This window comes from Phyllostomus hastatus, unplaced genomic scaffold (genome assembly GCF_019186645.2).
Source record: "Phyllostomus hastatus isolate PE091 unplaced genomic scaffold, TTU_PhHast_1.1 phas_contig_17, whole genome shotgun sequence".
Taxonomy (NCBI): domain Eukaryota; kingdom Metazoa; phylum Chordata; class Mammalia; order Chiroptera; family Phyllostomidae; genus Phyllostomus; species Phyllostomus hastatus.
This window is the reverse complement of record NW_025333664.1, coordinates 1,067,488-1,092,058: the sequence shown is the minus strand read 5'-3', so window position 1 is coordinate 1,092,058 and position 24,571 is coordinate 1,067,488. Positions and strand designations below refer to the sequence as shown.

The following is a 24,571-nucleotide window of genomic DNA, read 5'->3' as shown; positions in this document are numbered from 1 at the left end:
GGGGCCCCACGCGGATGGCCCGCTGGGGTCCTGAGAGGACTCTGGGTGTGAGCCAGGCCCGAGTGCTCGGCCCCGTGATGACCCCAGCCCTGGAGCAGGCAGTCAGCCAGCTGTCTCGTGACTCGGGCTCCCTGAGGTCCCAGCCGCCCAGGAAGAACACCTGGGCTTCTTGCTCAGGCGCGGATCCTGGTGCGGGGGGTGCCGGCAGGTTCTGCCTTTCTGACAAGCTCCCGGGCTGGGCCAGGCCACGGGGCTGCCCGGTGCGGGGCCACTGCCTCCCACTTGAGACGTGGGAGTGGGGAGACACAGGGCCTACTCAGCTGCCTGTTGCAGACGTGCGACCGGATGAGGTGACCAGAGCACAGGCGCTGGGTGATGTCCGCCGTCACCTTTGTCCTGTCGTGGCCGCGTGGCCCAAACCTCCGTCTCCAGTTCCGCTCCCGCCCCTCACCCCACTCCTGGGGAATTTGCCTCTGGAATTAGCCTCTGCGTCGAGCGCAGATCAGGAAAAGGCTCCTAGGCACCGACTGAGGGCGGGCTCCCGTCCAGTCCCAGCCTCCGGGCCAGACGGAGGCGGCCTCGGGTGGGAGCCCAGCTTGTTGCCTCTGTCTAAAGGGGGCGACACGGGTGGGCCGTGGGCAGACCCGAGGCTCACTGGACCCCAGCCTCTCCTCAGGCCCCAGCTCTCTCACCCCCGAGTTCAAGGCCAAGGGTTGAGCCCCTCCTCTCCAGGGCATGTTCTTTACACGGGGGTCAGAGTCTTAGGGACTTGCCGGGGTTCAGGGTCGCAGGGGGTGGTGGGTTTCTAGAACTCCGCACCAGACCTGGCCCAGGCGGGCCAGGGAACCTGCTAGTATCTCCGTGGCAACCGGCCTCGTCCTTGTCCCGGCTTAGGGACCAGCATGCTCCACACACCCTTTCCTCTCCTGCTCCAGCCGGTTTCTTCAGGGGTAACCATGGCAACGCCTTTGTTTCTGAGGCCCAGCCCCGCCTCCTTCTGGTTTCTCCGAGCAGAAGAGGCTGGGAGAGATCCTTGCGGTCCTTGCTCGGTGCCAGCACCCGCTGATAGCGGGCCCACCAGTGAGCTGGCTCGGTCTGGGGATGGGGGGCGGCTGGCGTTCTGGCTGCGGAGGTGCAGCCTAGGCCCCACCCCTGCCTCAGAGGCCCCACCCCTGCCTCAGAGGCCCCGTGCATTCACTTCTGCCCTGCTGTTCGCAGGGGGCACCTTGACCTTGAGGCACCCACGTCCTGCTGGGGCAGAGGGTTTTCGGGAGAGGCAGCAGTGCGCTCTGGGGTCACAGGGGCCGGTCGGTGCTCTGCGGCCCACCTCACTGGCTTAGACAGAAAGGAAAGGCCGGGTCACCGGGAAGTCTAGAGCAGAGGTTTCGAGAGGCGTGGCTCGTCCCAGGTGACTCAGGGCATTTCCTCTGGGTTGGTTTCACTCCCAGGTGGCCGTTCTATTCATGGTGGCGAGATGCCGTCAGCAGCCCCACGCACACATCTTTCTGTCACCTCCCCCCATTCTGGGAAGGCCTGTGAGCAGTGGGTGAGTCCTCTGACCCCCGCTGCCACTCGGGCCTGAGCCCTCTGACCCTCAGCCAAAGTCCCAGGGCCAACCCTCAGCGGCCAGCACAGGGTCTCTTGCCCTCCTCAGAGCCAGCCAGGTTCACGTGACTCCACCTGCCCCTCCAAACCAGACCCGAGACTCGGGTGGGACGAGGGCAGGAGACACCTGGTTTGCAGAGGAAGCTCTTGGTGTTGGCAGGCTCAAGCCCACTCGTCTAGTAAGGACACCAGCTCAGCGCCTGACTCCAGCGCTTCTGGGCTTAACCACGGAGCCACTGAAGGTCAGTGGGACCCCCAAAAGATTTTAAACGGGAGCAAAGGGTCAGGAATGCAGCCAGAGGGTAAACAGGCTCCGGATTTGGGTGAGCTGTGAAAGGCATGCCAAGAAGGATGAGCGGTGGGGAGTCCTGCAAGATGCTTAGCTGAGGGAGGCAGCTTGGGGAGAATGACTTCCGCCCCCGCCCCTAGACTCGCCCTGTGGGTTGCGAAACCTGGGCACACAGCCACCTGCCCGTGGAGCGTCAGCCACCTGACTCGGTGTTTGTAAACTCAGCTCTCCAAGCCACGCCCCTTCTCCCACCCCGCCCGCCCCTTGGGTCAATATCTGCATAACCACGCCTCCTCGTGCTATGATTGGCTTTTCGCGTCGTCACTCCTCCGCGTGGGCGGGACCCCCGAGGGAAGGAGAGAGGTGCTGCTCTGGGGAAGTGATTAGCATAATCCCGCCTCCCGGCTCCGTGCTCAGGTCTAGCGCTGATTGGGCGAGCGGCAGTCTAGGAGACGGCGCGGGGCGCCTCGAGTGGCTGGCGTGGGCTGTCAGTCGATAGGGCGGCCGGCCGCACTTCCGCCTCGGTGTCAGTGGGTCTTGGGCCTGGTTGGGGGGGCGGGGCGGGCTACGAGGCTCTGCAGGCGCTGAACAGACTACAGTCCAGGTGAGTGACCCCAGCCCGGACCCCGGCCCGGACCCGGGCCCGGACCCTGCGTCCCCGGGAACGGCTTCCGGCCTCGGGCGGGCCTGGGCCCCGGGCGGGAGGCGGGGAGGCCGGGCCGGGGCATCTGGAGCCCTGCGCTCCCCGCTCCGCGACCAGGCCCCGACCGGCCCCGACCCCCGCCTTGCAGCCCCGGCCCAGGAGTCCCAGCCCCGAGGAAACTCGGGGGGAAGTTGGCGGCCGGCGGCAGGGCGGCTGGCCCGGGTCCCGGGCGGCCGCCGGACCCCCGCGTCGCCGGGCAACTGCGGCCCCGGGCGGGACCCGCCGCAGCAGCTGGAAGCGGGTTGGGGGCCGCGCGGAGGCCGGGACGCTCGCCGGTGGCGTCCGCGGGGAGGGGCCGTCAGCTCCGCGGGCTCCCCGGCAGGGGGGCGGTGCGACCCCCGGCTTTCCTCGTGTGTTTGCGGCGAGAAGTCGGTCCCCGGGCTGGTGGCCCGGCGCCTCCCCTGGGGCGACCCCCTGTGGGGCCGCCGCCTCCCGGGGGGGCTGCGCGTGTGCCCGCCCCCCACCCTGCTTTGTTTTGTTTCCAACCCGCCGGCGGGGGCGCCCCGCGCGGTCGGCCGAGGGCGCCGACCCGGCTCGCCGCGGACTCGCCAGGCGGGCCGTCGAGTTGGAAAGGGTCCTCGCCTCCCAGGTCAGGCTCGGGACCCAGGTCGCTGACTGCCCGCTCGTGCGCGCAGATCCAGGCTGCTTTTCACAGCCTCCTTCCTGCACGGTACGATCTGGGCCCCCACCCACCGCAGCCCGGCTGTGTCCGCCCCTGAGCCCAGACCAGCACTGCTGGGCCGTCACAGATCTGACCTCCCGGTTCCCGGGCACAAGAAGCTAGGCGGGTACGTGGCTCCTGGGGCGCTCCTGAGGTGGGGGGTCACCTCCCAGGAAGCGGTGGTCATGCACTGGGGGTTTTTTTCATCCTGAAGGCCCGTGGAAGCCAAGCCCGGGACCAGGAGCCAGGCACTCTGGCCCTAGTCCCTCTTCTGGGGCGGCCGTGCCCACCTGGAGACCGGTCCTTCACCGTGTCCCGGCCGCGGGGTCACCCCCACCCCGGGGATGACGGGAAGGCACAGGTGGGAAGCACAGGTCCTTCCTGACTCTGCTGGGCCTTGGTGTCCTCCCCGGTCCCCCGGCCTCGGTTCCCTCCTCTGTGGCAGGCAGCGGCCAGCCGGGCGCCCCGAACTGCCGGCCCCCTTGCTCCGTGCTGAGGACAGGAACCTCATCTGCGGGCTTCCTCTTTGTCCGGCCCAGTGCCTGCCCCGTGTTGTCATTTTAAACGGGACGATGAGGAAGCAGGCGATCTCCCGAGTCGAATTCGCCCTTCCTGTTTCCCTCCGGTGCCCTCCGGTAGCAGCTGTTGCCCAAGGCGGCGGTGACGTGGGGCACTGCCCCAGGGTGGCCAGGAGCACCTCACAGCCGCTTCGTCGGTGCACGCTCCTCAACACCCAGGGCCAGCCTGGTGCCGGGCTCACGCCGGTGGGGCTGCCGGGCAGAGAGGCGGAGCCCCTTACCCGGCGGCGTCACACAGCAGCGAGGGAGCTGTGGAGCGCGAGGCAGGCCGGCTGCGGGGTTCACGGTCTCCGGCGCCTCTCCCCGCGGCCTCGTAAAGCCGGCCTCCTCGTTCCCAGGGTCCCCGGAGAGTTTCCTGTGGAGCGTTCCAGCCGCATGTCAGAGCGTCGTTTCTTGACGCATCGATGATAGGTGCTCATCTTTCACAGGCACAGGTGCTGGTAAAACCGTTGTGTTTCTTCTAAGGTAAAGCAGCTCCCCATCGATCCCAGCTTTAGCCGAGGCCCCTCGCCTGGTTAGTAGTGAGGTTGTTGCGGTTGTTGCTCGTCTGGGGCAAAAGGGGGGGTTGCGGGAGTAGGGTGGCGCTGCCGTCACTGGGGTCTGGCTCCGGGCACGCTCACTGCGCGGGGCGCTCCTCCTCACTGCGCCCAGGGCCCGGGCTTCACCTGCCTGAGGCCGGTGCGCGGTGTCGCTTTCGTGTTTAGAAAGTTTAGAAAGTGCGTTTCATCCTGGAGCCTCTGCTCCGGGCACGGGAGGCTGGGGTCTGGCTTACAAGCTGCTCAACTTGGAAATGTTGTTACCTCCAGCTCATTACAAAAGTAACGCTTCTTTTTGGTGCAGAAAGTTTTGAACCATTTGGTGTACTTTTATGCTACTTTCAAACAGGGAGCCACCCTCTCCGGCCAGCATGGATCTGGCTCCCTATGAGGAGCCCAGGCCCCCTTTTCCTGGGAGCGTGGCCGTGGCCGGGGTCGGTGTGTCCGGCAGTGGTGGCCGGGGTAGGAGTGTCCGTCTTTCGTCCCTGAACAGAAGCGCTGACGATGGGCCTCGAGGTGACTCACAGGTTCCGTTTGAGAGGCTAAGGCTCCTTCTGGGGGTCAGAGGGGAGAGCGAGGCCGGGGTTCTCGGGCTTGGCAAATGGAAGTGACCTGGCTGCTCTCGCCTCCGGGGTCCTGGCCCACCCGGTGGGTCGTTGAGCAGAGCACAGGTGAGGGAACGTGAGGGCGCGGGTCCGGTGTTGCCCTGGGCGTCGGCACACCTGCGGCCGCCCACCTGGGCGTGGGGACGTCCACCGCACCGGACAGGGACGCTCCCCCACACACAGGCAGCGCGGTCGGAAGTGAGGCGAGGGAACCTGCGAGAACTGGGCCGCACGCAGTGCCCCACTGTGTGTGGCCGTGGCGCTCTGGCCTGACGGGTGCCCGAGCGAGGCCGTGCCCGGGAGAAGCCGCAGGGCCCCGGGGGACGGGCTGTCGGGCAGCCACGGGCCGGGGTGGCAGGCTGCCAGCGGGGCGCGGGCGGCCCCCCAGCGGCGCCGCACTGCCTGCCGGAGGGTGTGTGTTTGGCGGTTGGCAGCTGTCGGCGCGAAGCGTGACCCTGAGCCTGGCGCACTTCGAGGCCGACTTGTCGCTCACTGGGACGGAAGGGAAGTCAGTGTGCGAACGGGACTGAGTCTCACAGAACAGGGAGGTCCTGCGAGTTGGTGTGTTTCAGGGCCTGGTGAGACGCTCTTTGCAGTTTCCACGGGCAGTGGCTAAATTGTATCTCTGCTCGAATTTTTGCTTTTCACGGTGTTTTTCCCAGCAAGGGGCAGGTGCTGGCACAGTCCGGGCCGGGCCTGCCGTGGAAACACGGGGGGAGGGAGGGCCGGCGGCAGCATTTACCGACCGTGCAGTTGAACGAATGGGCATTGGCTGTGCCCGTGACCTAGACGGTGCTTCTGTCTTGTCTCCCCAAACTCGGAAAGGAACTCGGGGTCACTGGGCAGGCTGCCGGCACATCCCATTTCCCCCACTGGCCCTCCTGGTAAGGCCGCTCCCTGGCCCCTGACCCCTGACCCCTGCGCCGTGGGAGGGAGCCTTCGGGGGCTGCCTCTGGGCAGCAGGGCCGGAGGGGCCACCTGGCCAGGGCATGTGCTGGCGGAGCCGACCCTGGCCGCACGGTTTGGCCTGAGAGCGGCCCGGGCGCCTCCCTCCCCTGGCCCCTGCCTTCCAGAGGCCCGCCGCTGGGAACCGGCCGAGTGGCTCTTGCTGGGGCAGACCTGTCTGACCGAGCTCACGCCTTGAGCAGGGGGCGGCACCTGTGTCCTTAAAAGGTGCCGAGAGGTTCCGGGAAGCCTGTCGCAGGCCGGTGCCGGGTGCCAGGGGAGAGGCGGCCTGAGAACCGGCTGCTGCGGGGAGTCGTTCTGACCTCAGGGCCGGGGCGCCAGCGGCCAGCGGGGCAGGTGCACGCTGACGCAGAGGGAGCGGCCGTGTGTCCCCTGGGCAAACACCGGCTGCTCCCAGGCGGCTGTGAGGAGAGCCAGGTGCAGCCTGGCACCTGCGTCCCCGGTCCGGCTGGGAAGTGACTCCCGCCCGCGGGTGTCGGCGGGTGTTGGCCCCTCTGGGGTGCGAGTGGGAGCCGGGCCAGGACTGCAGCGGCACCAGGGTTAGCGGGGCGCCTGTCAGACGCCCGGGGGAGAAGGGCCAGGGCCCTCTTGTCCCGACTCCGGGTGAGTCAGGCTCTGCGTGTCAGGGCCCCACCGCGACCCCTGCACGGGGACGTCACAGCGTGGTGGGGCGGGGGGCGCGGGCAGTGTGCGGGGAGGAGGCTGGGCCCCGGTGTGGCCACGGCTCCGAGCGCCGCCATGCTCCCCGGCTGCCGTGTGTGTGCGTGCCGCATGGGGCTCGGTGCTGGGGCAGGGTCCGCGGCTGCAGGGGGGCCGGCCTGTCGGACGGGGAACCAGTGCACGCCTGTGGGGGGGCCGGGGAGGTGCCGGGTGGCCCTGCACTCCGCGGTGCTTGGGGTTCCCCGTGGGGCCACGACCTTGCTGTGGATCAGGGACTCCCCCTGAGCACCTGATGAGTGTCTGAGTCACCTCCTGGGGGAAATGAGCACAAACAGAAGTTTGTCATTGTTTCCCTTTCATTTCCCTCTTTTTAAAAATGTAATGTGTCTTTTTAAAGCATTGTTACATATATATATATTTAAAGATTTTATTTATTTATTTTTAGAGAGGGGGGAAGGGAGAGAGAAAGAGAGGGAGAGAAATATCAATGTGAGGTTGCCTCTCATGTGTCCCCTGCTGGGGACCTGGCCCAACCCAGGCATGTGCCCCGACCGGGAATCAAACTGGTGACACTGGTTTGCAGCCTGCGCTCAATCCACTGAGCCGCACCGGCCAGGTTTCTTTCTCTTTTTTAGGGAGGTGTAGAAATTCGAGGATTTTCTTGACCTTGGTTTAAACCCCGCCCGCACCAAGGCCCAGGAAGTGTAGCTGGGCACGGGGCAGGGCAGGGAGGGCGCTCCAGCAAGGCTGCGGGGGCTGCGGCGTGGGGCGGAACGCCCCCGGTCGAGTCGTTGCTTCCACCTGTTCTTGCACCCTCACCTGGGAACACTCTCACCCAGAGGGCGGGGGGCAGGGAGAGAAAGCACCACGGTGAGAGGGAGCGGTGTGGATCGGCTGCCTCCCGCACACGCCCGGACCGGGGATCGAACCAGCGACCTTCCGTTTTCCCAGACGGGGCGCCAGCAGCTGAGCCACCTGGCCGGGGCCCCGAGGCCTGTCTTTAAGGTCCCCTGAGAGGCACCCGCGGCCTCGCGGTCTGGGGGCGGCCCCTGTGCCCCGAGGAGACCAGGGTCGCTGCTGCGTCTGGGGGCGGAGGCCCTCGCTGTGCGGGTCTCTGTCTGCGTGTTGCTCACGTGTAATTTCACGGCGCCGAGTAGACTGTGTGTCATCCGAACAGCTCGACCTCAGAATTCGCACCGGACCTGCACAGTGGACGCGGAGTTCTCGCGTTGTCGGGGACTTTTCCCGCTCTCCGGGGGCTGCGTCTCGGCTGCCCCGCCCATTTCCGCAGAGAAGAGGGGCCGCCCGCGCCCCTCCACCTCCGTGACCCGGCCTGGAGACCCGGGTCTGCAAGCTCCGAGCCGGTCGGGCGCTGCCCCGCAGGCGGCCAGCCCTGTCTCCAGAGGAAGCCGTAGGGGCGGCTGCCCGAGGCCCCCGAGCCAGCAGCCCGGGAGGGCGGGCGTGTTGGGTTCTGAGCCGGGGTCCGCAGGGCGGGACGCGTGGCCCTAGTGGGCAGAGCCGGGCATGCTCGTCCCAGGCGGTGGGTGCTTTGTGGGAAGTGGGCAGGCACGTGGGGGGGCGTCCTGGGCTGGTGCCCGGCCGGGGTCCCCGTGGTGAGACTGGGAGACTAGGAGCAAGGATTCACTGCGGCTGCCAGGGGCCCGGGGCTCCCTCCCCCACGCTGCTCCGCCGCCGTCCCTTCTGTGAAGGGACGTGCCCCGCCCTGGTCATCTGGCCGCACAGCCGCGCCGGCTGCCTGCGCTGGACAGTCGGGGCAGTGGCTCGACGTGTCCTGTTGTCCACTGGGCTCCGAGAGCCTGTGTTGGCCTCTCCGGGGCCCCGGTTCTCAGCTTGCTCGGCGTCTCTGTGAGCTCGGGGCGGGGCGGGCCGCCCGTCCTCATCGTGGCCCACGCGTTGGTGCTTGGACCGCCGTCAGGGGGCCTCTGGGGGTCGCCCCGGCTGCGGCGATATCTGACAGCTTCCAGCCGTCCAGTAGGACCCCTGTTTCAGCACCAGCCTGCTCCCCTCCAGGGAGGCCCGGTTCCCCCGGGTGGCTCCTGGGGGGCAGAGCGGGTTGCTGGCCACGTGGCCGGACCCTGTCCGTCCTCTCAGAGCAGTGAGGAGCGAGGGGGGCGGCGGCTCCTCCAGGGGGTGGAGGAGAGGCTCTGCTGGGGCTCTGAAGGTGCCGGCCCCCTGGGCGGGTGCAGGGTCGGGGAGCGAGAGGAACTCCGGGGCGAGGCCGCCGAGTGTGCGCAGGACCCCCGCCTGAGCCGCTCCACCGCTGCTGGTCGCCAGGCTGCACGACAGTTCCCCGGGGTGGGGTGGGGTGGGGTGGGGGGCAGGGCCCTGGGGAGAGCCGGGGGGCCCCCTGCTGCCGCTCCCACGCTCAGGGCCAGGCCCGTGGGGACAAGGCCCGCCTGTGGCTTCGGTGTCCTGCCGCCCCTCCTGATGGGACGCGCGGACGTGCGTGGGGGCACACGGCGCCTCAGCGGAAGCTGAAGTGGGTGTCAGCTTGTGCTGGCAGCTCCTCCAGAACAGGGACGGCTTCGGGCTGACGGGAAACACACGTTTCACCGAGCTCTCCCACTCCCAACACCTGCCTGCTTCTGCCAGGCCCCGCGGGGACCGTCAGCACGGCCCCTGCGGGCTTCCAGCGCCCGCGGCCGGCCGAGACTCTCCTGGCCGTGGGACCGTGCCACGAGCGCCGCTTCCTCGTGTCTGTCTGTGCGACTGCAGGGGTGGCCCCCCAGTGAACACGGCTCGTCGGCAGACGCCGGTGCCGCCCCGGGGGGTGTGTCGGTGCCTTGGGGTCCCGGCGCCCTGTCTCCTCGCCTGTTTTCAGAAACCACGCATCTGCTGTCTGCTGCGGGACCGCTCACTTCGTCCCTTTGCTCAGACGTGACTGAGGCTGACTGAGAAAAGGAGCACGAGGGGGTGTCTGAGGACCGTCTCCAGCCGTGGGGCCTCTGGAAGCTAAGTGTGCAGACACGTTTCTCCCCACAGGCCTCCCCCACCGTCGGACCCCCACGCAGCCCCGTGCGGTGCCCGCCCACCGCCGATGGAGACCGGGGCGATGGTGCAGTAAGGACCGCGGGCGGGCAGGCCGCAGCCAAGGATGGACGGGGACGAGGAGTTCTTTGACGCCGTCACAGGTGGGCGCGTGACCCGGCCCAGGCCCAGACCGGCCCTCGCGGTGGGGGTGGGGGTGGGGGTGGGGGTGGGAGGAGAAAGCCCATTCCCAGGCCGGGCCACCGGGCTGGGGGAGGAGTGCGGCCCGGGACCCCCGGGGTCACAAGAGAGGGCAGCCGAGGTTTAGTCTTCAGGAGTCTGGCCCCGTGACGCCACTGGTCAAGGGCCGGCTGGTGTTCGACACCCCCCACCCCCCATTACGGCCGTGGTGAGGAGTGGTGCCGCCTGGCGCTGGGAAGCCGCCCACCCGGGTGCCAGAGCAGGGACGGTGCGGCTGGGGTGAGCCACGTGGGGCCCGGAACCGGAAGGTCAGGACGGCCTTGGCTCTCTGCCTGCGCCCTCGGGGACTCCGGAACCCGGGCATGGACCAGCAGCCCAGGTCTCTGACCGACCCCGGTTGGACCCCCAGGAGGGGCTGCTGGGCACGACGTCCTCTTTCACAGTCAGGGCCGGGGCCACGCGCTCCGGGTCCAGCCGAGCGCCCCAGCCCCCCCCCCACCAGCCAGCGTGCGTGTCCCCTGCGGGGCTGCGGCATGCTGCCCGCCAGGGCTCTGCGGGCGGGCGGGCCTCCACCTCCTGGGCCGCACGGTGACCTGACCGTCTGCTTGTCCTGAGCAGGCTTCGACTCTGACAGCTCTTCCGGGGAGCTCTCGGAGGCCGGTCAGAGGGCCCCTGGCCCGGCTGACGCGGACGCCGGCAAGAGTAACGGCGTCGGCCAAGACGAGGAGAGGCCCCCTCAGGAGAATGGGGTTCAAAAGCACAGGTATATCATCCCGCGTCCGTGTTCTGGCACCTTCCAGCCTGTCTGTGGTGGCCCCAGGGAGCTGCGTCCTGAGTGCCACCTGGGCCGGCTCCGGGCGGCACCCCGCGCCGGCTCGGCCCAGGATTCCCAGACGCCACGCCGCTCCGAGTGGGCCTGGAGACCCGCGGCGGCACCTTGCGGGGACTCGGGGCGCGCCGCAGGCGTGCTGGTCGGTCGGACGTGAGAGGAAGGGCTCGTTGCGGGGAACCCGGGTTGCGAGCGAGCCGGCGCCGGCCGGACAGTGACTCGTGGCCACTGGGCCACTGCCTTTCAGGACGCGCCTGCCGGCCCCGGCCTTCACCAGGAGCGACTTCAGCCTGTGGGGGATCCTGAAGAAGTGCGTCGGCCTGGTGAGTGGGCGTGTGCCGGGGGCTCTGCGGCGAGGCGGGGGGCGAGGGGGGGGGGCACTAGACCCAGGAGGTCGCCCTGCTTGTGCAGCGGCGTGGCCCCTGGTCGGCTGCCTTCTGTGATGGGCGTGAGTGGGGGTGTCTGTGGGGTTCACAGAGGGCGCACCCCGGCAGCCCGCCCACGCAGGGCTGCAGGCAGAGCCAGGTGCTCAGAATCTGTAACTGGGAAGAGGGGTCCCTGGGGTGCAGAGGCCATGGGTCCGTCCCTGTCCCTCCACCGACTGGCAGGGTCCTCGCTGTGCTCCCGGGGCGCTCCCCAGCGGCGGGTGGGTCCATGCTCGGCCGCACCCGGGGACCCGGCCCCGCTCCAGGTCTGCGCAGAAAGGCTGCCCCTCAGGTGCCCGTCCCGTCCTCCTAACGCTGCCCGCCTGCGGCCCCGGTCCAGCTCCGTCCTTGCCCCAGAGGGACCTTCATGGCGTCTCCCAGCGGCGTATTTTAGAGAAAGTGTGGACCCACAGATGGGCGAGGCCGCACTCACCCATGGGGTGGCAGAGGTGCGGTGACCCGGCAGAGGGCCCCTCGGTGACACTGCCGACTGCCGTGGCGCGGGGGTGGCCGTCCCCTTGGTCCGCTGCCCTTCCCCCCGCACGTTCAGGAACTCCCCTCTCCGCGGCGGCGGCCCCCCGCCCGGGGCTGGACCGCTCCGGCCCACGGAGACGTGCGTCTGGGGCCCTGACCCTCTGGGGCTTTGTGGCTCTGTTCTGTGGGGGGCCTTCCGGGGCGGTGGTTCGCTGCTGGCTTTCCGGCTGAAAGCTGCTGAATGCCGTCTGGGACCCGCAGGCAGCCCCTGGTACGGGGAGCGGGGGGACGCAGGCCCTGGGGCCCCTGGGAGGCTGCCGGGTGGGACGGCAGCAACTGTGTTGTGACTTGTGTCCACGGTGCTTCAGACTTGGGGCGACAGGACCCCTCCAGCCCATGTGTGTGTCTCTCCTGTCCCCCGACACCTGGGGGTGAGAGGGGCTGAGGACTCTTGGATGATGTTTTGGGGCCACAGATCTGGAAGTGGCATCGGGGACACACTGCAGTGGGGGGCGGGCCACTGGGGGCGCAGGTGGGGTGGAGGAGGGCGTCGTGGCCTCTCCTGCCGCCTGGCTGTGTTGGTGGTCTGAAATGGGGGTGGGGGGACGTGGGGGGACGGGGCCCCAGTCGGAGCCATCCTGTGGGAGGCAGCAGGGCGGAGCGGCCAGGGAGGAGCGTCCAGGGGGAGGACAGGTCCCTGCAGTCGTGGGCCGCGGCTCCGAGAAGTTAGAGGGTTGCAGCGGTGGGGGTGGGACACTGTGGGCAGGGCTCCCGGGGAGGGCTGCCTGTGACGCCCCTGCCGGCCCCAGGAGCTGTCCAAGATCACGATGCCCGTGGCCTTCAACGAGCCCCTGAGCTTCCTGCAGCGGCTCACCGAGTACATGGAGCACACGGCCCTGGTGCGCCGCGCCGCCCGCCAGCCCCGGGCCCTGGAGCGCATGCAGGTGGGCCGGGCCGCGCTGTGGTGGGGGCGGAGCTGGGGGGCGGGCCTCAGTGTTTGTGGGCGTGGCCCCCTGTGGCTGACCTCATCATGGCAGGGGCCCGGCACGCCCTGGCGCAGAGGGCCTCGCCCTGGGCTGTCCTGCCCAGCGGCTGAGACATCGGTGCCGGGCCCCACAGGGGTGCACCGAGCCTGTATGTGTGTGTGCACGTGACGTGTGCCCCTGTGAGTTCGTGTGTGTGTGTGCGCGTGTGTGAGGGGGGACAGACACACGGCCCTCGCCGCAGGGCCTGCCGGGAAGCATGGGCTGGGGCGGGAGGGCTGGGCCCCTGCTGTGTGCAGAGGCAGAGGCGGTGGTGACGGAAGGGGCTTCCCCGGACGGGGGAAACCGGCACCAGGGGCAGGCTGAGCCGGCACCAGAGGGACAGTCCGGACGAGGGCGAGTGGGGTGGGGGGGGCCTGCCGCCCTGCCGCCCGGGGGCTCCTCCCCGGGGGCCACTCACAGCCCGTGTCGCCCGCAGTGCGTGGCTGCCTTCGCGGTGTCGGCGGTGGCCTCCCAGTGGGAGCGGACCGGCAAGCCCTTCAACCCGCTGCTGGGAGAGACTTACGAGCTGATCAGGTGAGGCCAGGCCTCGGGGGAGGGGCCGAGGGGCAGGTGTGGGTGTCCGGTGCGCGTCCGCTCTGATCTCAGGCCCCGGGGGCGGGGTCGTCCCCCCCCCCGGGGGCCCGCGTCTGCAGGCACGCCGCTCCCCGCCCCCTGCTCCCGTGGGGGGCGTCCACGCGGGCACTCACGTCCTAGGGCCTGACCTGGGTCTGGCCGTCCCGAGGGTGGTGCGGGGGCGTCCCCGGGCCTCTCCGGGGGACCTTGGGTCGGCCGGCTTGGAGCCGGCAGAGGTGACGAAGGGCACACGCAGCAGGTGGCCCTGGGCCCAGGAGAGGGGGGCGGCCCTGCGCCTCCCGTGTCCAGACGGGGAGACTGAGAGGCCCAGAGGCGCTGCCGGAGGGGGCGTGGTCTCGGATTGACCAGTGCTGTCCCCCGAGGGGCCGGCCAAGCAGGCACCGCGTGGGTGCGTGGGGTCGGGACGGGGTCAGCCCCTCCGTTCATCTCACGGGAGCCGAGAAGGAGACGGGGGGCCGCAGTGCGATGGGAGGGGCGACGGCGGGAAACATGCCCCCCCCCGGGGACCGAGGGGCCAGGGCGCCCAGACACCGGGGGCCGGGCTGCGCCTGGCCCTCCCCTGCTCAGGGACCTCCGCAGGCCCGGCCCCGGGCTCGCCGACGGGCAGAGGAGCTCTCCCGCCGCGGTTCCGGCGCCCGGGGGCCGTGTCTGCGGCTCGTCCTGCGGCCAGGGCTGGGCAGCTGCCCGGTGGGAGCAGGAACCGGCCGCGTCCGCCCTGGCCGGTCCGGGAGCGACAGACGCCACTGCTGCTCTCGGACGAGCACTCATGCCATGAGGTCTGTGCCCAGGCGGCCACCTCGGAGCCTAACTTTTCGACTTTCCTTCCTCTTCCTCTGCGCTGGTGGGAAACTCAGAACCCAGCGAAGTCAGTAATTATGTGGTTTAGCTTTTGTCATTTCTGATGACTGCAGCTGTAGGTGTGTTCATAGTTCCGGAACAGTTTAAAAATGACATTTTCACTGAACAGGAGAGTGCGGGAAAACTCCCGTTTCCTGGACAGAAATATCTTAGGGCCTGAGACACCCCGTCGGAAAACCGCCCGGGGCTGCGGAGGAGCTGGCGGGCCCTGGGGGAGGCGGGCAGCCCTGGCCCCCGGGCCTCGTCCCGACGGGCCCTGGCAGCCCTGCGTGTGCTCGGGGCGGCCCCGGGGGCCCAGCTCGCACGTACGTGTGTGCGTGAGTGTGCACAGGCGCGCGTGCCGTCAGCACAGCGCAAGCGGGACGTCACGGCGCAGGTCGCACATTTCTCACACGAGCGGCAGCGTGGAGTGGTCCTGTCTCCCAGCGCCCCCCCCCCTTGCCCCATGGTCCCGCGGCTGCAGGGCCTGGGGGACACAGAGCCGGCCGTTCTGGGGGGCCCGCCGTCGCTCACGGCCCCCCTCCCCCGCCCGCCCAGGGAGGACCTGGGGTTCCGCTTCATATCGGAGCAGGTGAGCCACCACCCGCCCATCAGCGCGTTCCACGCCGAGGGCCTGCGCCAGGACTTCCGGTTCCACGGCTCCATCTACCCGAAGCTCAAGTTCTGGGGGAAGAGCGTGGAGGCGGAGCCGCGGGGCACCATCACGCTGGAGCTGCTCAGGTGGGCGCCGGCGGGGGACGCCCCTTCCCCAGGGGCCGCTCTGGGGGCGGGGCGGGTGGCCGTCCAACAGCAGACACGTCCCCAGTCCAGCCGGAGCCGCGGCCGGCCCTGGCTGAGTGGGGGGGGGAGTGAGTTCCAGCAGCAGAGGTGCCTGAGGGGCTACCCGTGAGGCTGCCCCACCCTGTCCACTCTAAATCTGAGCGCTCCTCCGTCCGCTGTGGGCCACAGACACGTCGGAACAACCGCAGTGTCCCCAGCAGTCACCCGGCTGCGGTGGAGCCATTGCAGCCGCGGCCCAGGCCGGGGAGCAGGCGCAGGCTGCGGCGAGGCTGCGACCGACTGGACCACCGGCGGAGTCTGTCCCCCGTGGGCCCGGCTGGCTGGCTGGCTGGCTGCGAGAGGCCCACGAGGCCCCGGGCGGGGGGGGTGTCGGTGAGGTCACCAGGCCCAGGGAGGACGGCCCCTTCTGGGAGACGTTTGGGTTCCACCTGGGAGACTCGAGGAGTTGCAGATAGTTGCCGTGAACCACGTCACCCTGAGCTGGCCTGGCCCTTAAACGTGGCTCTTCGATGCGGCGTCCCTGGGGACCTGGGTCTGGGGACGGCTCATCTCACATCCGTGGGGGCTTTTCCTTGGGGGTCAGGCTGCTGGGGAGGGCGAGGAGCTGGGGGACGGTGAGGGCCGTGCGGTCGGCAGGGCAGCCCTCGGCGCCTCTGGGAGCCCCCGCCCTGCCTGCCTGTGCGGTGCGGGCTGCGGGCCAAGAGCCCCCTCCGTCCAGCCTCATTGGCATTCAGGTGGACACTCTGTTGTCGCCACAGAGGAGGGGGGGCTCGGTTTCAAACGGAGGCTGAGTGACTCAGCGGCAGTTCAAAGCCGCGGCCCGCTGCGGCAGGCTTTGAGGCGGTGGCATCCGCTCTGTCTGGGGTTGTGCTCCGCGGGCTGGCCGGGCTGGGCCCGCCCCTGACGCGCCGCGGCCCCCCTGGCAGGCAGGAGGAGGCCTACACCTGGACCAACCCCACCTGCTGCGTGCACAACATCATCATCGGGAAGCTGTGGATAGAGCAGTACGGGACGGTGGAGATCCTCAACCACAGGTAGCCCCCGCCCGGCGCACCCCGCCCGGGGCACCCTGTCCCGCGCCGGCGGCGGGGCAGGGAGCCCGAGCCCGTGGGGGTGGGGCGGGCCCTGCCGCGCTCTGTGTGGACGGTGCTTTCTCTCTACTCACGAGCCGGCTCCTTCTGAAACGCTCAACCACACTGGACAGCGGTGCGGGGCCCAGGCCACTGCCCGGTGTCCCCCCTCCCCCTGTCCCGGCCCCTCCGTGCCTGCTGTCCCCTCCTCCTGGACCCCACCACTGCCCGGCCCGCCCCGCCCCGCCGCAGCTCTGCTGAGGCGTCACTGGCTCGTCAGAAAGTCCGCCGTTTAGGGTTGGACGCTTAAGTGACCTGTAGTCTGTGGGCCGGACCGTGCAGCTGCCCCACGGAGGGCCCGGAGCCTTCGCACCCCCGGGAGGCCCCACATGCTTGGCCGTGCTCCCCCCGTCCCCCCCACCCCCGCCGGGGCAGCCTGTCCACCCGCCCCCGCCCGCCCCGCAGCGGAGGCCTGTGTCTGCTCTGCCCGCAGGACCGGGGACAGGTGCGTGCTCCACTTCAAGCCGTGCGGGCTGTTTGGGAAGGAGCTGCACAGAGTGGAGGGCTACATCCAGGACAAGAAGTAGGTCCGCGGGCCCGGCGGGCGGGCGCGGGGCCCTCTTGTGCCCCCTTTCCGTTCAGACAGATCGTTTCGTGATTGGGCGTAACAGGAGCAAAAGACGGGTTCTCGGTGGCCCATCTGTGTGCCGCCCTCTCTCGAGGGTGAGGGACACAGTGGGGCGTCGCCACGGAGCCGGGGCCGCGGCCTCACCCCGAGCGGAGACCCGCAACCCACGGGGCCTCCTCCTCTCGCCCCGCCCCCCGCCCACCGCGTGTCCGTGTCCGCGGCACGGTTCTCTCCAGTCCGTGGATCGGGGAGTTTTAAAGGTTTTGTGAGCAGAGAAAGGGTCAATAGCGTCTTAACAAATTTTCTGCGTGTTTTTTTCCCTCTGGGTTATTTGCCGTATGTTTGGGTCTCAACTTTCTCCCAAGCGACTCAGGTCACGAGGCTCCGTCCAGCCCCTGCACTCTGTGCGCGTGTGTCTGGTGAGACACAGGCCGCTCCGTGACGCAGGGGGGCGGCTCGGTCCGCTCTGCCGGGCCAGAGGGGCCCACCGGGCAGCCCCGAGAGCGCCTGGCACTGCGGCCCTGCCCACCCGGCCCCCTGAGATAAGTCGGGGCTCTGTGCCGACCGCCCGGACAGCGGTCCCGGCCCAGGCAGCGGGACCTGCTCCGTCACAGCCTGTGCCTGGTGGAGTCCCCCCACCCTGCCCTGGAGGGTCCTCAGTGAGGAGTGGCGGCCCTCCAGGCTGAGCCGCTGAGGCCGGGTGCGCCCGATGCCCCGCACTGGCAGAGCGGATTCCCAGGCTGTGGGGCTCCCCCCCCCGCAGGAAGGGGGCCTCGCTCCTTCTGGAGCCGCGGGGGCCGGCTGGGAAGGGCCGCGGAGGCGTGCCGCTGCTGGAGGAGGCAGGCGGGCGGCGAGGGGCCTCGTGTGGCCACAGCGGCACAGCCCACTCCCTGTGCGGGCTCCTGCCCCCGGGGCGTGGGAGAGGGGCGAGAGGGCCGGGCGCACGCAGCCCCGGGAGCCAGCGAGTCTCGGGGCGTGATGTGCATGCGTCTGTGTGTGCCTCTCTGCCCCGAGCCTGCGGCCGGCCACCCCGGCCCGTCCCGCCCCGGCCGCCCTGGCCTCTCAGGGCGTGTGGTGTCTGTCTGAAACGGCAGGAGCAGAGGCCCTGAAACGCACGTTCCCTCCTTTGCGTTTATGCGCAAGAGCCCCACGTGGGCGAGACAGCCAAACCGCCTGTGCTCTATGGGCGAGGCTGCGGGCCTCGAGCGGGACGGCCGGCGCCTCGCCCCGCCTGACGCGGCTCCAACCCCCTCCGTTCCAGCAAGAAGAAGCTGTTCGTCATCTACGGCAAGTGGACCGAGTGTCTGTGGGGCGTGGAGCCCGAGGCCTACGAGTCCTTCAGGAGGCAGGGGCGGCGGGCCGAGCCCCCCGGAGCCGCTCAGCTGGTAAGGTGCCGCCCGCCCGCCACCCCCGCACGGCCGGGCGCGGGTCCCGGGAGAGGACGCCAGACTCGCCGGTCAGTTGGGGCCTCTGCGACCCCACGGCGCGGAGGGCATGCTGCCCTCGTCGCAGTGTCGGGTGGCACCGGGGGCCCTCCGTCCCCCCTGGAAACGCCTTGCTGTGTCTGCCTGAGGGCTGACCCCCGTCTCCCAGCCCCTGGCGGCGCAGGCCCGGCCGAGAGCCAGCAGGACCATTCCCGGGGCCGCTCTGAGGGACAGGCAGCGGCTCCTCCCGGGGCCCCTGGGCCCGCCCACCCGCAGGGCCCCGTTTCCCGGGTGACGCACCGGCCCTCCGCGTGCGGTGTGGGCTGGTAGCCGGGCCCAGCGACCCGCAGACGGGAAGCTCATGCTTCCTGTGTTTCCGCCCCGGGCGCTTCCTGCGTGCGGCCAGGCCTCTTGTGCAATGAGGCTCCTGCACGGGCAACGAGCCGGGCGTCCCATGAAGACCCATGGGCAGGCACGTCGGACCCCCCCCCCCCAGCTCGCTGCCATGTTTGTGCTGAGCGTCCGTGTTGCTGGGCCCCCTGGAGGTGACGGAGCCTCGTCCCGGTTCAGCTCCGGGACCCACCGCGTGACCTGCAGGCAGGCGGCAGCCTGCAGCTGCGTCTGCCGCGCTGACCCGGGTGGCCACACAAATGAGCGCCATCCCCCGGCCCCTTGCTTCTGGAAGGGGGCCGCAGGCCTCTCGGGGAGGTGTGGTCTCCGGGTGGGCGTGGCCTGCAGGTGCGTCCCCGCCTCCCCCAGTCCGGACCACGTCTGGGCTGGGGGAGCGAGGAGGGGGTCCCCCTCATGCTGGACAGATCGCGCTTCCAGACCGCTCCGCCAGCTGGCGGCCAGTGGCGGTCAGACGTGGAAGCGCGTCCTTTCCCGGGTCCGCACTCCCAGGAGGAGAGCCGGGCCCACTGCTGCCTCCGCGCCCTGTCCGCGGGGGGGGGCCTCAGCACGGGAGCCCGCCAGGGGGCGAGCACACAGAGGCAGGAGCCCCTAGACTGTGCTAGCCAAGTCCAGACGGGCAGCGGCGTGCTCCTCCCCGGAGTGCATCTCGCTCCGCTCGGGGCTCAGCATCGCGTCGGAGAGGCGTTCCCAGGGCCGCTGCCCCTCCCCCGCTCAGCCCTGCGCTCCGCGTTCCAGGACAGCCGCGCGGAGCGCGCTGACGGGGACGCCGGGGACGCCGGGGACGCCGTGCCTGAGGCTCCGGAAACGGTGCAGGTCATTCCCGGCAGCAAGCTGCTCTGGAGGGTCAACAGCCGGCCCCCCAACTCTGCGCAGGTCTGTGCGCCCCTCCCCGACACCGCCCTCCGCAAGCCCCGCCTTCCGCCGGCCCCGCCCCCGCGAGCCTCCCGGCCCCGCCCCCAGAGCCGCATCCCGCGGTCAGGCGACACAGGCAGTGCCCCGTCCACATGGGTCCCCCAGACGCGTGGACGCAGCCGACCCGCACGTCGGCACACGGGGGTCGCTGCCCCAGTCCATGGAAGGCGTCCGCCCAGCGCCCTGCGGAGCGGTTCGCGGGGACGCTGCCTCTGAGTGGTCACTCCAGATGCATTTCGGTGTTTGTTTTTGGAAAACTTGCAATCTGTGTCACGCACAGTGACATGTTAATAGTTCTATAATAAGGATAACGTGACAAGTGCTTTTTCAGTTTTAAATTGTACATTGTTTACATACAGAACACATGCAACATATAACTTTTCGTGGCATCGTCACACCCTCTTACAGCGCAGGGCACGTGTAAAGTAAAAAGCCACTCGCCCCGGAGATGCAGGGGACACACATGCAAGCTGGGGGTCTGCCCCGAGAGGGGGGCGAGGGGACCGAGGTCGGCGTGTCCCCGGCCCGGGAGGGGCCCTGCCCCGGCGTGAGCTGCAGGGGCGTCTCCAGGCGCGGGAGGCCGTGCCCGCCCCGGACACCCGTGTGCCCGTGTGTCCATGCCCGTGTGACACCCCCTCTGCCCTCAGATGTACAACTTCACCAGCTTCACCGTGACCCTCAACGAGCTGCAACCGGGCATGGAGAGGATGCTGGCGCCCACCGACTGCCGCCTGCGCCCCGACATCCGGAGCATGGAGAACGGCGACATGGGTGCGTGCCGGAGCGGGGCTCGGGGTGGGGCCCCCACCCGGGCGCGGCTCCCTGGTGGCAGTGCGCCGTCCTCGGGTCCCCAGCGAGGGTGGCGCCTCACCCGGCCGCGTGCTTGCCCCAGACCTGGCCAGCCAGGAGAAGGAGCGGCTGGAGGAGAAGCAGAGGGAGGCCCGGCGGGAGCACGACAAGGGGGACACCGAGTGGCAGACGAGGTGAGGCCCGCCGTGGGGCGCGGGGGCAGGGAGGGGGACCCCCCACATCTGGGGCCACGCACGAGCCGCCCCTGCCGCTGTTGCGATGGTGGCGGCAGCCCCGAGCCCAGCACTGCGCCCACCAGGCCGGCAGGCCGAGGCCGGGAGTGAGCCCAGGCCCCCCCCGCCCCCCCCAGCCCTGTGTCCTTGGCCCCGAGCACTGTCCTGAGTGTGGCAAATGCACAAAGACAACGTGGCCGGAACGGGCCGGTGACGGAGGGGGGCCGCTCCCAGGGACGGCAGGCTGCGAGCGGCCGCTGACCCCACTGCCAGCCCCCGTGACGGTGCCCGGCAGCCGCGGCGGTGCCGCACTCCTGCCCGCCTGCGGGGAGGGCTGTCTCTGCAGCTGTCACTGCTCTGTAACTAACGGCCACCCCCTGGCTGCAGCCTGAATATGGGGTTCGCCCCCCCCCGGGGGCTGCCAGGCCGCAGCAGCATGAGTTCAGGGTCCAGCCACGAGCCGGGATTGGGGTCTCGGGGCACGAGCGGCTCCACAGCCGTGTCCAGGGCCCGGCGTGGTCCCCTCGTGGCTGTCACGTGGGTGTCGTGTTCGAAGTCAGCTTTCAGCAGCGGGGCGTGCAGTTTCGCTCAGTATTTTACTCTCGGCAGTTTGATGTGTGGAGTGTGCCCTGTCCCAGCAAGGGACAGTTAATGATGCCCCTGCTAACTGAACCCAGCTAATACCCCTGCACTGCTTTTAAGCAGCCAATTTCAAAAAATACCGTGCAAACACTGATGTTTGTCCCAAGAAGACGATCACCCCCTTTGTGGGTCCCCACGCCCGCCCCCCGGCACCCTGCGGGTGTCCTTAGCTGTCCCCACACCCTGAGCAGAGAGGGGAGGGGCGGGTGGGTATGGTGTTGGGGACTGGGGACAGCGACCGCGCCAGCCCTCCCCGGGCCACAGCCTGTGGCCACCCTCACCTGCGGCGGCACGGGCAGGCCGCTCGGGGCTCAGGCCCCTCTCCGGCGGCGGGCCAGCCTGCCGGTTGGCTGCGAGGCCCGTGAGGTTTCAGTCGGGGGTTTACGGCGTGAGCGGGGGCTGCCCCTGGGGACGCAGGCTGCTGGGCTGGCCCCGCCCCCCGCCCGCTCCATCCCCTGACACCCCCACCCCCACCCCGCCCTGTGTTGCAGGTGGTTCCGCCGGGGCAGGAACCCGCACACGGGCGCCCCCGACTGGCTGTACGCGGGCGGCTACTTCGAGCGGGACTTCTCCGGCTGCCCGGACATCTACTGAGCACCAGGGGTGCCCGGGGCCCGGACGCTGCTGGGCCGCGCTCCACCCGGGGCTCCCCCACGCTCCGGCGTGCAGAGCCGGCCTTCCTCAGGACCGCGTTCGGGGAGAGGGGCGGCCCTGGCCGGCGCCCCACCCCGGTCACCTCTGACCGCCACCCCGTCGCGCTGGCGCGGCCCCTCCATAAAGCTCCCCGTGGGGCGGCTGTGCTCCCATCGAGGTCTGGGAAGGAAGGTCCTTGCACGCCCTGCGGGACGGCGTCCGCGGGGCGTGGCGGCCGGCAGCGCCCCTGGCGGGCCTGTCTCTAGAGGAAGGAGCAGGAAGGAGGGGCCGGGGCCTCCGAGAGGCGGCGTCCCCGTGTCTGGGGCCCCGAGAGCTGGACTCGGCCCCGCGGGGAGCCCCTCCGGGCCGGGGCGAGGCTTCCGGGCGTCAGAGCGGGGAAGTGAGTAGCTGTCAGACTCCGTATTTTTCGCCAGTCTTCAATGATGTAAGGACGACTTTTAAAATTCTTAAGTTAAAAGTTCTCGACTAGGATCTGCTGAAGGCAAGACATGCATTAGTCGCCAACTGTGTACATCCACAAAAAGGCGTCTTCACGGCCCCCGGGGGGCGGCACTGCTGGCCTCCAACGAGTCTTGGATGGACCGCTCCCGGCCACGCCCCCCCCCCCCGGGGCCGCATCCTGCAGGCCACGCCCCCATCCCCAAGCGGGAGCCATTCCAGAGCACGCGTGGTGTGGGCCCACAGCGCCAAATCCTGGTTTTCCCGCCTGTGTGTCTGACACGCGGGCACTGGGGGCCAGGGCAGAGGCTCCGTCCAGGTGCCAGGGGCCCCAGGCGGCGCCCGTCCGGCCCGGTGGCCACTGTCTTCTGAGGGAGCTCAGCCTGGGTCACGGCCCCGCGCTCCGACGGGAGACAGCCCGCTGCACGTGGCGCATAGGCAGGCAGGCACACACACACGAGCACACAGGCGCACGCAGCACACACCTGTGCACACACACACGGCGCCCCCATGCACGCATGAGCACACGGCACACACACAAGCCGTGTGCGTGTGCACATACCTGTCCCCACACACACTGGTGAGAGTGGCGGGCTCCCGGGGAGGGTGTCGCCGCTGTGTCCGGTTGGAATCACATCTGTAATTAAAACACGATTGGCAGCGAAGACTCGCTCCGACGGCGTCCCTGTGTCACCTCGGCCCCTGGCGGCCCCCGTGCTGCAACAGAGCCCTGCACGCAGCCACACGGCCGTTGGCTTGCCGCCTGCTTTCCCGGCAGCCCCTGGGCCTTGGCGTGTTCTCTGTACGACGTCGCGTCCCGGGACCCGCGGGCGTCGACTGCAGCGAAGGGGCCACTCAGGGTGGGGATGGCTCGGCCCCGGAGTGCTGTGGCCCCCAGGTGGGGTCGGGTCGGGTCAGGAGTCCCCAGCCCCTCGGGCTTCCCGCCCGGGTGCCGCCTGCACAGAGAGGTCGCAGAGAAGCAGGTCCTGGTCCCTCGCGGGCGCCCCAGCATTCAACCACCCACGGCTGCCCGTCTCAGCGTCCAGTTCTCTGGGGACGTGCGCCCTCAGCAGGGCCGTGCTGTGTGAGACTGGCCGTCACGGCGCCCCCCAAGGAACGGAAGGGGCCCATGGTTGTCCTGGGCACTGTGCCCCGCTCAGACCGTCCCCAGGCTCAGCTGCTTGTGCTAGAGGAAGGGTCCGCCTGAGGTCAGCCACACCCGTGACCCGGTCTGAGCCCGGCCACCTGGGAGCCGTCTGCCGGGGAGGCATCTACCGGGCTCGCGGGGCTCTGGCCGTCTGCTGGCTGGGTCCCCGCCGGGTCGCGAGGTCAGGAGCCCAGACACACTGCCCAGAGGCGCCCCACAGGCCCCCGCTCCGGGCGCAGTCTCCGAGCGGCAGCGGCCGGCTCACAGGCCCGCAGGCGCAGGTGTAGGCGTCCGAGGGTGCGCGGGCGGGGAGACGGGGTCGCCCTCAGTGCTGCTCCCCGGGCCCGGCCCCCGGGAGGTGGAGAGTGGCTCCTCATGGACAGCGGGCCCAGTGGGGTCGGTGGGTGGGTCTCCTCGTGCTGGTTTCTGCTGTCTCAGCGCTCAGACCCCCAGCCGTCCCCCCGGGGATGCGGCCGTGTCCCCAGAGGGCACCCGGGTGGGTCCCCGGGGGGAGAGCAAGTGACCAGGGCCAGGCCTGCTGCGTGGTGTCCTGCCCCCCCCCACCCCGCCTGTGCAGTCAGTCTCTCCGCCTCACATCCCTCGCACCCTCGGGGGCGGGGCGCTGCAGAGTGATGACCGGTGGCAGCGGTCAGCACCCGCCCGTCCGGGCACACGGAGCAGGCCCTCAGGGTTCCGGAGGACTGTGCCGGCCAGGGAAGATCGGGGCGAAGCCAGCTCCTGGCAAAGGCCCGGCGGGGTCGGCGGGGCCGGGGGAGTCGGCGGCAGCGGGCAGGCGTCTGTCTGCTCTGGGCGGCTCTCACCGCCCCAGTGGCTCCGGCCTTTCGGGACGGGCGCCCGCTGCCGGGGAGGGGCGTGGGTTCTGCAGGGCTGGCTTTGCGGACGGACAGGGGGCCTGGGCTCCCTCAGCCTCGGGAGTCCTGCTGGGCAGTGAGTGTCCCTTCTTCCTGGGCCCAGGCCCGGGCTGGAGGCACTGTGGCCCCCAGAACCTGCTAGTGGGGCCCGAGGGTCCCCGCGGCCTGGCCCCGCCCTCGGTGCCAGCGGCCGGAACTCCCCGGCAGGTGAGCTGGCGGGGCTCTCGTCCCAACGGCGGAGGAGGCTGGGGGGGGGGGGACAGTGCCCCTAGGTGTGAGCGCGCTCAGAGCGCCGCTCGGCTCCCCATGTGGCCGCCGCCGTGGGTCGCAGGGTGTGCACACAGGGACCGTGGACCCCGGGCCCTGGTGGCGGTGATGGGCCGAGGGCCACACGCAGGGAGACTGTGCCGAGAGTGCCCCCGACAACGCGCCCTGCTCTGCCTCGCGCCCCGAACGTGGGGCCTAGAACTGCCCCACGCCCCGAAGAAGACGCAGGGCCTGAGCCCCACGCCGCTGGGCGTGGAGGTGACCGCCGGGATCCCTCACCGAAGGCCCGGCCGGCCGCGGCGGAGTG

At 70.1% G+C, this 24,571-nt stretch overlaps 1 protein-coding gene across 3 annotated transcripts; it reads left to right on the top strand.

The window, feature by feature from the left end:
- The first annotated feature begins 2,357 nt into the window (after nt 1-2,357).
- Nucleotides 2,358-22,643, top strand: OSBPL2 (oxysterol binding protein like 2). Of its 3 annotated transcripts, none has more exons than XM_045832900.1 (14): nt 2,358-2,498; nt 9,607-9,755; nt 10,411-10,555; nt 10,869-10,944; nt 12,330-12,464; nt 12,982-13,079; nt 14,535-14,717; nt 15,704-15,811; nt 16,341-16,430; nt 17,737-17,860; nt 19,046-19,183; nt 19,870-19,993; nt 20,115-20,205; nt 21,378-22,643. In XM_045832900.1, the coding sequence occupies exons 2-14, from the start codon at nt 9,719-9,721 to the stop codon at nt 21,478-21,480; spliced, it is 1,452 nt and encodes a 483-aa protein (XP_045688856.1). In that variant the 5' UTR covers nt 2,358-2,498; nt 9,607-9,718; the 3' UTR covers nt 21,481-22,643. The 3 variants fall into 3 exon arrangements, with proteins under 3 accessions (XP_045688856.1, XP_045688858.1, XP_045688857.1); XM_045832902.1 differs by lacking the exon at nt 2,358-2,498 and adding an exon at nt 4,280-4,301; XM_045832901.1 differs by lacking the exon at nt 2,358-2,498 and adding an exon at nt 6,229-6,546.
- Nucleotides 22,644-24,571: the final 1,928 nt, after the last annotated feature.

What these genes read in the sequence shown, in the direction of transcription:
- OSBPL2 (XM_045832900.1), top strand. Translation starts at nt 9,719, where the DNA reads ATGGACGGGGACGAGGAGTTCTTTGACGCCGTCACAG. An exon ending in AATGGGGTTCAAAAGCACAG is followed by an intron (nt 10,556 to 10,868) that starts GTATATCATCCC and finishes ACTGCCTTTCAG; the next exon opens with GACGCGCCTGCCGGCCCCGG. An exon ending in GGCCCCCCAACTCTGCGCAG is followed by an intron (nt 19,184 to 19,869) that starts GTCTGTGCGCCC and finishes CTCTGCCCTCAG; the next exon opens with ATGTACAACTTCACCAGCTT.